Source organism: Sminthopsis crassicaudata, chromosome 6, assembly GCF_048593235.1.
Source record: "Sminthopsis crassicaudata isolate SCR6 chromosome 6, ASM4859323v1, whole genome shotgun sequence".
In the NCBI taxonomy this organism is placed as follows: Eukaryota; Metazoa; Chordata; class Mammalia; order Dasyuromorphia; family Dasyuridae; genus Sminthopsis; species Sminthopsis crassicaudata.
Genome location: NC_133622.1, coordinates 112,109,582 through 112,123,505, shown reverse-complemented (window position 1 = coordinate 112,123,505; position 13,924 = coordinate 112,109,582). Strand labels below are relative to the sequence as shown.

The window sequence follows — 13,924 nt, the reverse complement described above, 5'->3', positions numbered from 1 at the left end:
AAATTTGCATTTAGATATTCATTATTCAAAGTCCAATGTTTTATCTATTTTCCATCTAGCAACTTCTAGAGGTTTAAAGCTGGAAATTATTTCATTTTGTAGCTGGAAAAGACTTTGGAAATCATTTTGTCATGCCACTTTCACCCTCTCATTTCTTACCCATGGCTATATTGGAGTCCATGGAGATGAAGTAACTTGTTCAAGACCATTTCATTCCATTCAATTGCAAAAACCTGAATTTATATACAATCAAGAGTAGACTTAATCAAGAGACTTAATAATCGAGAGGTTTACCCTGTTCACATGAATGGATTAGAAACCTTTTTGAAATGTCATCTATAAATAAAAGCTCCACATGTAGTAACAAAATTATTTAAGGCTCATGTGGATGGTCTTTGAGTTTGCTGGTTGGCATTCCATAATTTAGCTACTGTAAATGTATTACTTTTCTCTTCCCAGGACCACTCATGATAGATTCTCTATAAATGGAATTAACAATGCTCAAGTCCATTTTTAAACCACTTTACATAGTTACTTGCCTTTTCTTCCAGGAAAATTTATTCAGCAATTTAGTAGATTATCCCTTAAATGTTTTCCCCTTCTCTTTTACATAATAAATATTAATAAATAGCAAAGAAAAGGCAAACAAAGTTTTACAAGTTCTTACACAATACTTTGATATATTAATAAGGGCTGACCCACTAGTCATTTATAAAATAACATGTATTTAGGAATTTTTAATGGAAAATTCTTTCCCTGTTTAAAAAAAAAAAAACAGGAAAAAAGGAAGCTATTAAAGAACTTTTGAAAGGGTTTAGAGATGATCAAATTCAACTTTCTAATTGTAGAGATGGAGAAATGGAGGACCAAAGAGATAAAAGTGACTTGTCCAGGGGTGAACAGCCAATGTTTGCAGGAGACTTGAAGTTATCTCTTCCTTACTTCAAAGTCACTACTACCTTTCCAGTCTGGTGAATTGTAAATTGTTGTCTTCCCAGGTATTAAGTGCCTAGCTTACCTGCAATAAGAAATTGAATATTCCTTTATGCTATATCTAGTTCCCTTCTTACTACACTGGGAGAGTGAATCACTTCAAATTGAAGATGGCAACCAAATTACTGTGTATATTATCATTAAATGATTCATTAAATGGCTAATATACTATGTATATTAACATTAAGTGGCAAGATAACCATTGGTGGGGAAGGGGAGGCAAATGTTTTTTAAAGGCATCGTTTTTGTTTTCAGCAGGAACTATATTTTCTATATAAAAAAATCTCTGTGCAGATGTTATCAGTTATGATCAAGATTTATATTTCAGATACTTTAGATGTAATGTATCATACTTTATAAGTTTTATAAGAATGACCTTGAGAATCTGTCTTTCATGTATATTAGCGTTAATATAGCAAAATATGCTTTAGATTTGGGAGGAAATTCCAAACACTTGGAAAAGTATTTGTATGCAACTCCAAGAATCACAGAATCTGTTACAGATGAGGAATCCAAGATGTAGAGCAAAGCTTTTTAAACTGTGAATAACAATCACAGATGGAGTCCCATAACTGAATATGGGGGTTATGAAAAATTTGGCAACAGTTAAAGGTTTCTAAACACAATGACTAAAAATTCATTCAAAATTGAAATTAAATTAAATTTGAGGTGTTTCTGACAGTCCTTGCTTATGTTGCATCATATGACTTCACGGCAACCTTTGTTTTTAATACACAAGATGCCAGGCATTTATGCTTACAGAATCGCCTCATCTTAGATTTGAGGCATGTAGCATAAAAATTTCATGGGCAGAAAGGGATCATGAGTGAAAAAACTCTAAGAAGCCCTGGTCTAGAGGAATGAAATGACAAGCCAGGTTCTAGAATTAATTAGTGGCAGAGCTGAGTATAAAACTTAAACCTTCCTTACAAACTATTTCACTGATCCCATTCTTCCAAAGAGTTTGTTCTTGTTTTTTTTGGTGTTTTTTTTTTCCACATTCATGAAACAATGTATTTTGGAGTAAAATTTGTTCTTTCTGTCACAAATGGGACATGACACCCAAGAAAGGTATATTTTTCAGATTCTCCATAGTGTTCTACATTATAAAGCAAAATTGTGATAAAGGAATTCCTTTCTTTGGTACTGATAACAAGAACTAATAATAATTTCTTTCTAATAAAAGAAAGAAAAGCTGTTTTGCTTACAACTAAAGATTCTTATGTAAAGTAGTAATCTATAAACTTTATTGATCATGCAATGCTCTCAGTTAAAAAAACATTAATTCCCAATACATGTACATTTACTTATAAATTATAAGCAAATACATTTAATGTACACATTACAAAACATAGACAAATATAGAAATTTAAATAATTAACTCCAGAAGAAATAGGCATCTTAGATATAAAATATTTATTAATAGCATGTAGAACCTTGTTCTCACTTAAAATTGTTAAAAATATTTTAGCAAGAGAAACAGCAATAGCAATATTAGATGACGATCAATCCTGATGAATGTGACTCTTTCCAACAATAAGATGACTGATACCAGTTCCAGTGATATTGTGATGAAAAGTGCCATCTACATCCAGAGAGAGGACTATGGGAACTGAATGTGGATCAGAACATAGCATTCTCACTCTTTTTTTTGTTGTTGTTTGCTTGCGTTTTGTTTTCTTGCTCATTTACTTTCTTTTTTATCTGATTTTTCTTGTGCAGCAAGAGAATTGTATAAATATATCTATACATATTAGATTTAACATATATTTTTAATATGTTTAACATATATTGGATTGCTTGCCATCTAGGGGAGAGGGTGAGGGGAAAGAGGAGGAAATGTGAAACACAAGGTTATGCAAGGGTCAATGTTGAAAAATTAGGCATACATATGTTTTTTTTAAATAAAAAGCTTTTTAAAAGCCTCCCATGCCTCATTTCCAAAATATATAGAGAATTGACTCTAATTTATAAGAAATTAATTTTCTCCAATTGATAAATGGTCAAAGGATATAATTCTCAGATGAAGAAATTGAAACTATTTCTAGCCATATGAAAAGATACTACAAGTCATTTTTAATCAGAGAAATGTAAATTAAGACAACTCTTGAGATACCACTACACACCTGTCAGATTGGCTAGAATGACAGGGAAAGATAATGCAGTATGCTGGAGGAGATGTAGGAAAACTGGGACATTGATACATTGTTGGTGTAATTGTGAATTCATCCAGCCATTCTGGAGAGCGATTTGGAACTATGCTCAAAAAGTTATCAAACTGTGCATACCCTTTGATCTAGCAGTGTGACTACTGGATATTTATATCCCAGGGAGATTTTAAAGAAGGGAAAGGGACCTGTATGTTCAAGAATGTTTGTGGCAGCCCTCTTTGTAGTACCCAGAAATTGGAAACTGAGTGGATGCCCATCAATTGGAGAATGGCTGAATAAATTGTGGTATATGAATGTTATGGAATATTATTGTTATGTAAGAAATGACCAGTAGGATGATTTCAGAAAGGCCTGGAAAGACTTACATGAACTGATGCTGAGTGAAATGAGCAGGACCAGGAGATCATTATATACTTCAAAACCAATACTATATGATTATCAATTCTGATGGACATGGCCCCTTTCAATAATGAGATGAACCAAATCAGTTCCAATAGAGCAGTAATGAATTGAACCAGCTACACCCAGCCAAAGAACTCTGAGAGATGACTATGAACCACTACATAGAATTCACAATCACTCTATTTTTGTCCGCCTGCATTTTTGATTTCCTTCACAGGTTAATTGTACACTATTTCAAAGTCCAATTCTTTTTGTACAGCAAAACAACTGCATGGATATGTATACTTGTATTTAACGTATACTTGAACATATTTAACAAGTATTGGTCAACCTGCCATCTGGGGGAGAGAGTGGGGAGAAGGAGGGGAAAAATTGGAACAGAAGTTTTGAAATTTTCAATGCTGAAAAATTGCCCATGCATATGTCTTGTAAAAAAAAGCTACAAAAAAGCTTTCCACTAAATTCCCTATGCAGGATCTTGCCTTCCTGGTCCCCCTTGCACCGTGCCTGTGCTAGGTCCTTTCCCCCTCCCCCACGTGATTGAGACAGACGTTTCCTAAAATCCTCCCAAGACATCTTCTGCTGGAAATTTGTTGTACTTTAAATATTTGTGGGTTCTGTCACTTGAAAATCCATTAAGTGTTGATTCTGAAGGAAGCCAGGAAGAGTTAGGCAAAGTCTTGTCTACTCTCTACCATCTTGTCTCTGCCCTTTTACTATAGTTTCAATAATATAGATTACAATCAAAGGCTTATTTCTCAGTTCCTCTATCCTATTCTTCCCAATTCCATGATGCTTTGATATCATTATTATACCACATTATTATACCACAGCACTGACTATGATTAGCATCCTTGGTAACTCTTAAATGTTTATCTTAGTTGTTTCTTTTTAGACTTTTTGACAATGGGGACAATCCAAATATGTGAAATAGATTGAAGCATTTATTATATATTTATTTGAGAAATCTCTCTTCCTAAGGGCATATAGCATTATACTTCTCAAATCCAAGGTGTTATTTTGTTAGTCATGAAGAAGAGTCAACTCTGCTCAATTAAACATCAAAGGAGGAAATTAGCTCTTTAACTTGCAGTCATTCATCTTCACTGTTTCATGATATTCTGCTACTATGTATGGACCCAATGGCACTAACCACTTGGAAATTATAATGAGTCTGAATGTAAAACTTAAAATCGCCAAATACTATTTCTTCTTTCTTCACAAGTCTAGTGTGGAGTAAGAATAAATTATTTAGGGGCAGCTTGGTGGTGTAGTGGATAGCACACTAACCCTGAAGTCAGGAGGACCTGAGTTCAAGCTTTCAGACACTTAAAGCTTCCTAGCTGTGTGACCCCAGGCAAGTCACTTAACCCTAATTGCCTCAGAAATGCTGAAGGAGAGACAAAAGTCTTTTTTTGTTTTTTGTTTTTGTTTTTTTAGCCTTCCCATCTTACACTTATGAATGTATTAGCTTACAAAAACAGAAGGTAGACTGTGAAAATGAGTAACCTGGTTTATTATTTATTAGGGAGATAGCATGATAATTCAAATGTGAAGGCATAGACATACTTCTTAAGAACAAAAATATGCTTTCCCTCACTTAAAAAATAAAAAACAAATTTTTATCTTTCTCATCAATCTGTTGCAGGAATTCCAAATATTTCCTAGAATTTACTATTAGGATTGGAAAACAACTATTCTTGTAACCCATTGACATTTATTATTTTATCCATTGTCACAAGAAGAATACCTGAAGAGCTCTATTAGATTCTAGATTATAATTTACTTGGACTGCAACTGGCTGATCGACAGAATCCCAAAGTGGTAGACCTGTGTCAAGCCAGAGGGAGATCTATAGGGAGTTACCATATGTCTCTGCTTTGGACTATCTCCTGCTCAAACTTCTTTATTCATGACATAAAGGTATATAAGCATGCTTAAAATATTTGCTAACAAGAGGGAGCTAAGAAGGATAATTTGTATATTTTAGATAATAGATCTGAGCTCCATAATTATATAAACAGTTTAAAATAATGTACAAATCTAATAAGATGAAATTGACAATAAATCATATGTAAAAATAGAAAATTATGTCTACAAAAAAAGCTCATTAAAATAGATATGTAGTATTCAGCAAACTCTAGATGAGACATAGATAGGACATAAAAGACCAAAATTTAATGCAAAGAAAATAATAATATTGAGAATATTTATAATGCTTTAAGAATTGTTAAATGTTTTACATGCATTGTCTCATTTGATCCTTAAAAGCAATCCTGTGAAATGAGTGTGAGAGATTATTATTCCTATTCTACAAATGAAGATACAAGATATCAAGTGTCTCAGGTCACATGGTTGTTGTGGTCTGAGAAGAGACTTGAACTCAGTACATTCTGATTCCAAGTTCAACATTCTATCCACTCTTCCATCTAGGAATCTGTCATAAAAAACAAACAAACAAACAAAACAAAAAACAAAACAAAACAAAAAATAAAACCAAAACCAAAAACAAACAAACAAAAAAACACAACAAAAAATATGTTGTTTTGAAAGACAGTGCCTTTGTATTCTTCCTTGAGCACACTTCAATGATATCTTTCAATTCAGACTTTCATATGTCTGTAAACATACTGAAAATCTTGAGTGTTTTCAATGGAGAGCAATTAAGCTGTCAAAACACTTGAAAAACCATGCCATATGTTGAAATCTGTTCAAAGAAATGGGCATATTTATCCTGGGTAAAAAAATTGAGTGGGATCATGAAAGCTCATCTCACATTTAAGGGTTATCATGAAAGATTAGATTTGTTCTTTTTTTTTATCCTAAATAACTAGGGAAAAATGAAAGTAAGTTAATAAGAAGAAGATTTTCAGAGCAAGCAACGGTGGCCAGGTATAAGAAATGAAGAATGTTCTTAGTTTTGAGTAGGAAAAAGGATAAGAATAGAACACATTAGGGAAATTTAATAGTGTTTTAAATAATCCCAAATTGGAAGCATTAAAAAAGATATTCTCTTTAGTGCCAATATTATTCCAGAATTGATGTATATTGAATATCATGAAGGAAGCATTTCAAAATACTTAAAATAGTGTATATAAATTCTTGAAGAGCAACAAAAAGACAAATGCTAAGTATAAGCAGATTGTGGCATGTTACTATTTATTATTTCTGTGTAAGAAGAAGTATAAAATACACTATCAAGAGCCAAGCAATATGGAGATATAATTTGAAAAAAACATTACACACTAACAGCCTAAATGGTATACTGGTTCCACTAAGATATAGTATCCTTTAGCTACTAAGAAAAGGTTCTCTTGAATATTGGGACAAAGACAGAGAAAGCGAGAGACAGAGAGAATTAGAGACACACAGAAAGACAGAAAGATAGGGTATAGAGAAGCCACAAGCTGCACTGACGTAAAAAAGAAATTGCACAGGTGAAATCATAATTCCAAATAAATACTATCAACTGGAGTTTATAAAACCATAGTAATATTCAGAATGATCATGCAATGTTTAAGCTGGAAAGAATCTTAAATATAATTTAGTTATAAACTTAATTTATTAATGTGGAACCAGGTTTGAATATGATGACCAACATTATATGTGTGCTATTTGTATATTAGGCTATTGGATATAACCAATATTATTATATTAAATATAACTAATCTTAAACTCTTTGAATCTAGTTTTCTCATATGTAAAAATGAGAGATTTTACAAATCCTTGTTCATTATAAATCTCTGGAAGTGTTAAATATTATAATGTTTAGCTTATAAACATGGAATTTGAAGCAATGGTTAGGTGACTTGCCCAAGGATACAGTTAATTATTGGCAGAACCAAAATTAGAACCCACAATTTATGATCTCTGCAATACATTCAATTATTCCATACTGTCCCTAATTAGGTTTAATACTTATATTTTCAAAAATCACACGAGTATAGAAAATTATTTTGTAATGAATAATTATTTCCTAGTCAGACTTTTAATACTATATTTTCTCCTCACTGGTAGTGTGGAAAATTCTTATTTATTAAAAGAGTCCCTAAAAATTTGTATTCTTCCAAACCACAAGATGAATGAAATAATCCTATTTCACTGAGTGTAACTGATTTATTTTGCCAATGAATTATATGATAGGAAAAGAAAATATTTATAGATTTCAGTTTAGTTCTTTATCATGTTGACTAACCAAGTTTTGTTCTTTCTTCTGATAGTACATTGAAAAGCAATTATAGCCAAGTCCTTTCCAAAGGTTAATGCATAGCTCTTGGAGAGGTAATAATACAAACAGGTGAATTTAGCCATCATTAGATATCAACTAGTAAGAGCAAGAGTAGATTTAAAATCAACAAATCTGTGAAGATGAGTCAAATGACTCACTTATATTGAAGGTAACTTTTCTAGATAAATAGAGATCAAACTAAGGAAATCTCTAATTCAATGAGAAACAGTGGCTTTAATTTACAATGCATCCTCTTGTTGGGGATACTGTTTTCCTCAGTATCTTCTAACAATGTAAATTTCAAAGAACAATGTTGAAAAGATGAGCCTGTGGAATCCTAGGAAGACAGTAAGAACTTTCCATGAATTGTTCTTCCCATTATCACAATAAATAATGCAGGAAAAATACAGGAAATTCATCAGTACCAACAGAATATAAATGAACGGTAATTATTATTTACAAAAAACAAAACAAAACAAAACAAAACAAAACAAAAAAACCTGAAAGTCAACTAATTATCTTTGTCCCTCCTTTTTCTTTCCCCAGCCTTTGGATTGACACAGGACAATTTTATCACTGAATGAAGTGAATGGTGAAAGCTATTTCACAAGATGGAGACAGGATTGTAAAAACTGAGTGAAGGTCGGCTGTGCCCCAGGGCAAAGTTTCTTTTCTCCAGAGATTACTTGATTTAAAAGAAGTGGGATCTTTTCTTTGAGAGACTAAGTTGGGGCCACCTTGGCACTGAAACTCCCATATAAGGTAATTTAGTAATCCTAAAGATATGATTAGGTTGAAAGTTTTTCCTCATTTATGACTTAGAATATCAGATTATTTGCCCTGGCTAATCAGGGCAAAGATCCAGCTGATAGATCCAGGCCCTTGTGTAATTCTTGTTTGTTAACTGGGCCTTGCCTCTCCTTGCCTAACTGCTTGTGGAGAGGGAGACACCCTTTCTTGCCAGATGGTAATAAAATTCCTTTCTGTTTTTATCTTGAGAAATCTTCTTGATTTATTTGAGACATTGTCTTTGGCCCACATATCATCTCATGGATATTTTATTAGATGCCTGATTTGGGGACATACTTGAAATTTCCATGAAGTTTTGGGGATCTCAGGGCTCTCAAACTAGGTAGAAGTTCATTCTTTTTATACCTGTCTACCATTGCTTACTATTTGAATGCTGGATTTCAGTGACCATTATCTCCTTGGTAGAGAAATATTTAGGTACATTTGAAATGAATCTCCATGTAGTTCTAAGGGGGGATTATACTAAGAGTGTGAATTTAGACCCATGAATCCTCAGAAGGTGAAAAAGGGATTTCTGTGGAGAAGTGTGGAACCTAAGAGTCAGGAAAATAGAAAAGGGAGTAAATTAGACATGCAACACTGATTAAAATTAATACAACATAAGAGGGAGTAAACAGCCAATTAGAGTAAGAAAAATGGGGAAGATAATCAAATGAAGCCTTTTTGACCCCTTTCAGCAGGATGCCAGGCCATTTGCAGAGAAGTACTTTATAAAACACAGGAAAGTGAGTCAACTGAGGAATTAGAAGATTTCATAAGAAATTTTGTAAGGCTTGCTTAGATGTTAGTAAAAGCTCCATTAGTCTCAAAAAGGGCTTAGAAAGGGAATTTAAGAATTAGTAAAGATATCTCATAGATAAGACTAGAAATTAACCACATGAGTTTAGAACAAGGTGAGAAATAATCTACATAATAGCAGATTTTCAGAAAAAGAAGACAACAGAACTTGAAATGCAAAAATGTAGAAGTGAAAGGAAATATAATGGATAAATGAAAAAGAAAAAAAAATGAAAGAACAAAACAAAACAGAACAAATAAGATGCCCAATCACCTACTCAGTAAAGAAAAAACAAATATGAGAAATTCTATCATTTTAATATTTTTCATCATTACTTGAAAAACTTCCTGCCACAATTACATGGAGATGAGTTTCACTTCAAAATTATTATTTTTTTTTGTTATTCAGTCATTTTTTGGTCATAACCAATTCTTTGTGACCCAATTTGGGTTTTTCTTGGCAAAGATATTGGAATGGTTTGCCATTTTTTTCTCCAGCATATTTTATAGATGAAGAATTGAGGCACACTGGATTAAATAACTTGCTCAGAATCACACATTTAACAAGTATCTAATGCTAGATTTGAAATCAAGAAAATGAGTCTTCCTGTCTTTAGGTTTGGTAAAATATCTGAGCAGCACATAAATCATGATATAACATTTATAAATGAAATACAATTTATAAGTATAATATTTATAAAAATACAATTACAAAATATTATTTAAATAGAGGAGGACAAAATTATTGGAGAAATATTTACTGTTCATATTTTGACTATATCATATGATAAAAATAGTAATACTCCATAAATTAGTTTATAGATTTTGTGCTATATCAATCAAATTACTAAGGTTATGGTACTTTTTAAAGATAAAATAGTAACAAAACACATTTAGACTTTTAAAGGAGGATAATAAATAAAAGTATAAATGAAAGTAACATAGAATTAATAAACCTCAAACTATATTATAAAGTGATAATCATTAAATATTAGTTTAAATAAGCAATAAGTGAAATTGAATAAATAAACAAAAAAGAGAAATTTTAAAAATCCAGGTATTCAATAATTTTCAAAAGATAATTTACTAGGGGAAAGATTTTTCTTTTTGACAAAATTAGAGAATAATTGGAAACATTTGGCCAGAAATTAGGGTAAAATCATCATTTTATATTTCATATCATAATAAGCACATGAACACATTAATTAAATTTGAAGGACTGCACTCTTAAAAGTTAGAGGAGAATGAAATCAGGCACCTTTCTTGTTATGCATATATAGAGAATTAATAACCTTAAGAGGTATATTGGAAATGATAAAAAGATAGAAAACATTTTTGACTACACAAGAAGACTTCTTTCATTAATAAAATTGATGAATATAGAATTAGAAAAAGTAGAAAATAGAAATTATGAACAATATTTTTAAAATTGCAGCCAATGTGAAAGTCTGAAGGAGAAAATATGCAAGGCATTTATTTATATGAAGATTTTTTTCATTAAATTTGCAAACATAAGATTTACTTATAATAAAGAAATATAAAATTTTATATTTATTTTTTAAAAATGTGTGATTTATTTACAAAATTCATTACCACTTTCTCAAAAGAAAATGTTCAAAAACATAAAGATCTCTCAAAATAATATTAATTATCACATGCAAATATGATGTAAATCATTAATAATAAGAGATATTCAAATCGGCAAATTAGCTTTTGTTATAGGTGTTTTGAGAAAAGCAGCACACTAATGACTTTTTAAAATTTAAAAATTGTTCCAATATTCTAAATTTCAATTTGCAATTAGGCAAGAAAAGTAAATTAAATGTTTAGTTCTTATGATCCAAGAATCCTATTCTTAAGAATATACACAGGAAGTGAAAAACAGGAGGGGAAATCAACATATAGCAAAATATTCATATTTGTATTTTTTAAGTTAGCTAAGAACTAGAAATAAAGCTGATGACTATAACAAATTGGAAAGTAATAGAAGCTGTTATAAAATGAAATTTATATATTATGGTACAGTAGATAGTGAGGAATGTGAGAAATTCAGAGAAAGCTGAGAAAATTTGTATAAACTGACAAAACCACAAATCTCTTGTTCCACCCCATCTTCCAATCCCTAAGGAATTAACACATACACGCTGTCAAGGTGTCAAGGTGAGAATGGAGTTGTCTTTCCCTTTGAGGAATTAATTAATTGCCAAAATTTTTCAGGCTAGAATTTTTTTTTTTATTATAAATATTTTCACTTATCTAACGGTTAATTCTGCTCATATAAATTAAGCAGAATTGTATTTTGGAAACAAAAGTCTGGTACTTCATAAAAAATGACTCCAGTTTTAATCTGGCTAGCTTTATCAAGTATCATATTTTCTCAACATGACCCATATTTTAAATTTCTTGAAGGTATTCCTCCATATTGAGGTGAATAATTGAATTCAACATCACCACCCCACAGTAGGTACTCACTAGTGCAAATTCCTTGTTGAGAATCATCTGCTCCACCAGGGATGACTCATTGTGGAAGAGATGGGGTTGCATGTGACTCCACATGTGAGGAAACCACCAGAACTCATCCACAGATCTGAGCAAGAGGTCGTCCCCTTCATCTTCCTCTTCTGTTCCTAAGAAATAATTGAAAACTGGCTTCAGAGATAGACAGACAGTTCTGCATTTCCTACTATTGTTATGAGAATAGACCCAGCTAAGTTTCAATCACAAGAGTGGAGTTTATATATAAAGGAAGTCAAATATGGAAACAAAATTCCATTTTATCTTAAAATTTTCATAGCAGTGTTTTTTAGTAAAATTTTTAAAAATTATTTGTGTGAAGCCATCAAAAAACATGAATATTTGTACAAAGATATACAAGAGAATTAAATCTGAAAATTAGCTCAACCTAACCATGTACAACTTTTTTTAAAGAATACATCAAATTTAATATAAGTCAATAATTCATGTCTGAATGTGTATTCCCTCATTTCTGTGTATTTGCATTTTTCATTAATGTTCTTTTTGTATTTCTGTCACCCTCCTCAAATAAAAATGAACACTTTTAACAAAGTATACTCAAAAAAAATAAAGAGTTGTATTATTCTTATCTGAAACTGTAGGGTTTTTTGAACATCATTTTGTACATTTGACTTATTAACTCTCAGCCAAGAGGTGGGAAGGTGGGAATAAAAATTTATCATCAGTTATTTGGAGTTGTGGGAATTGATGAATTCTTAAATATTCTATTGTTGTTCTTTACATTGTCATATCAAGGTATAAGTTGTAATTCTTTTCATTTCATTCTTCATCACTTTATTCATGTCTTTTTTCTGTGAATCTTTCATATTATATATATATATACATCATCTATTATATATAAAATACAACAGATATTATATTATTTACATCATATTATATAGTATAATATATTAATATGTGTAAAACACAATATATTAATATGTAGCATATTATGATACAATACTATTCACATATGAAAGGCATTTTTGAACAAAGGCAATTTTTCAGTTATTCCCTAACTTATAGAAACTCCCTCACTCTTTCCAATTCCAATTCCACTACATGAAGTGCTCATAGCAGAACTTTGTCACTTAAAAACTGGGACAATAACAGATGTTCCATAAATGAAGATTGTTTGAGATAATTATAAAATATTTATTTGCAGTAAGAAAGTCTTCTTTCTTTGAAATCTTCTTATTCATGATTCACATACACATACACACACACACAAAAAAAAACCCAGAAACAAAAAAACAAATGAAATCAAATTTGATTTTCTTGTACCTCCCTAGCTTTCCCACATTAACACCTTAGCAGTGACAAAAAGTTTTATTTCTCTGGAAGATATTACAAGTAACATGGTAGCAAGACAGAAGTAGAACTGATATAGCAAATGAAAAAGAAAAAATGGCTTTAGCATAGAATGATTTCTAGTTAGAAATGCAATTGAAAATATATTCTGAATCAACAGGATGATAATCTTCTGTTTTCTATGGGCTATTATCTAATATTCAACAGAATGCAACTCTAAATATTGGCTTAATATGAAACTGGTATTAAGAATGCCATGTCATTTCAGAATGCTCCTTAAATAAAGCTTTGAAAAAACATTAAAAAAATCTCCCTGAATTTTCTAATTGATAATACTTCTCTGAAACAAATCATGGGTCCTCTAGGCAACAAAATTAAGCAAATAAATATTGTGTACCTACTATATTCAGTCACTGAATGAGATGATTGCACATAGTAGCTGTACTAAATACTTTCTGTTCTCTATAATAAAGGTTTTTAATCTGAGGTCTATTAACTTCATTGGTGGTGCTTAAATTTGATAACTTTATTTCAATGCAATTAGTTTCCTTTATAATTGTATTTTATTTTGTGACAAAAAATAATTCTGAGAAAGAGGTCCATATAGATAGCCAAAGATACACAAAGGTTAAGGACTTCAGCTCTAATACCTTCCATTCATTCTACTCTTGGGTATAACGTACAGAAATGATAAAATTTAAGATAATTCAAGGAGGTA

The 13,924-nt window shown here is 31.1% G+C and overlaps 1 protein-coding gene across 6 annotated transcripts in view; it reads right to left on the bottom strand.

The window, feature by feature from the left end:
- NDST4 (N-deacetylase and N-sulfotransferase 4) overlaps nucleotides 1-13,924 on the bottom strand; it is a 390,250-nt gene that overhangs the window by 222,753 nt on the left and 153,573 nt on the right. For all 6 annotated transcript variants that reach the window (XR_012483096.1, XR_012483095.1, XM_074272775.1 and 3 more), the window contains exon 4: nucleotides 11,854-12,008. Coding sequence is in view for 4 of the 6 variants with exons in the window: in XM_074272775.1 (XP_074128876.1) it covers nucleotides 11,854-12,008 (155 nt within the window). In the remaining 2 variants the exon portion in view is untranslated. The remainder of the gene's footprint in view (nucleotides 1-11,853; nucleotides 12,009-13,924) is intronic.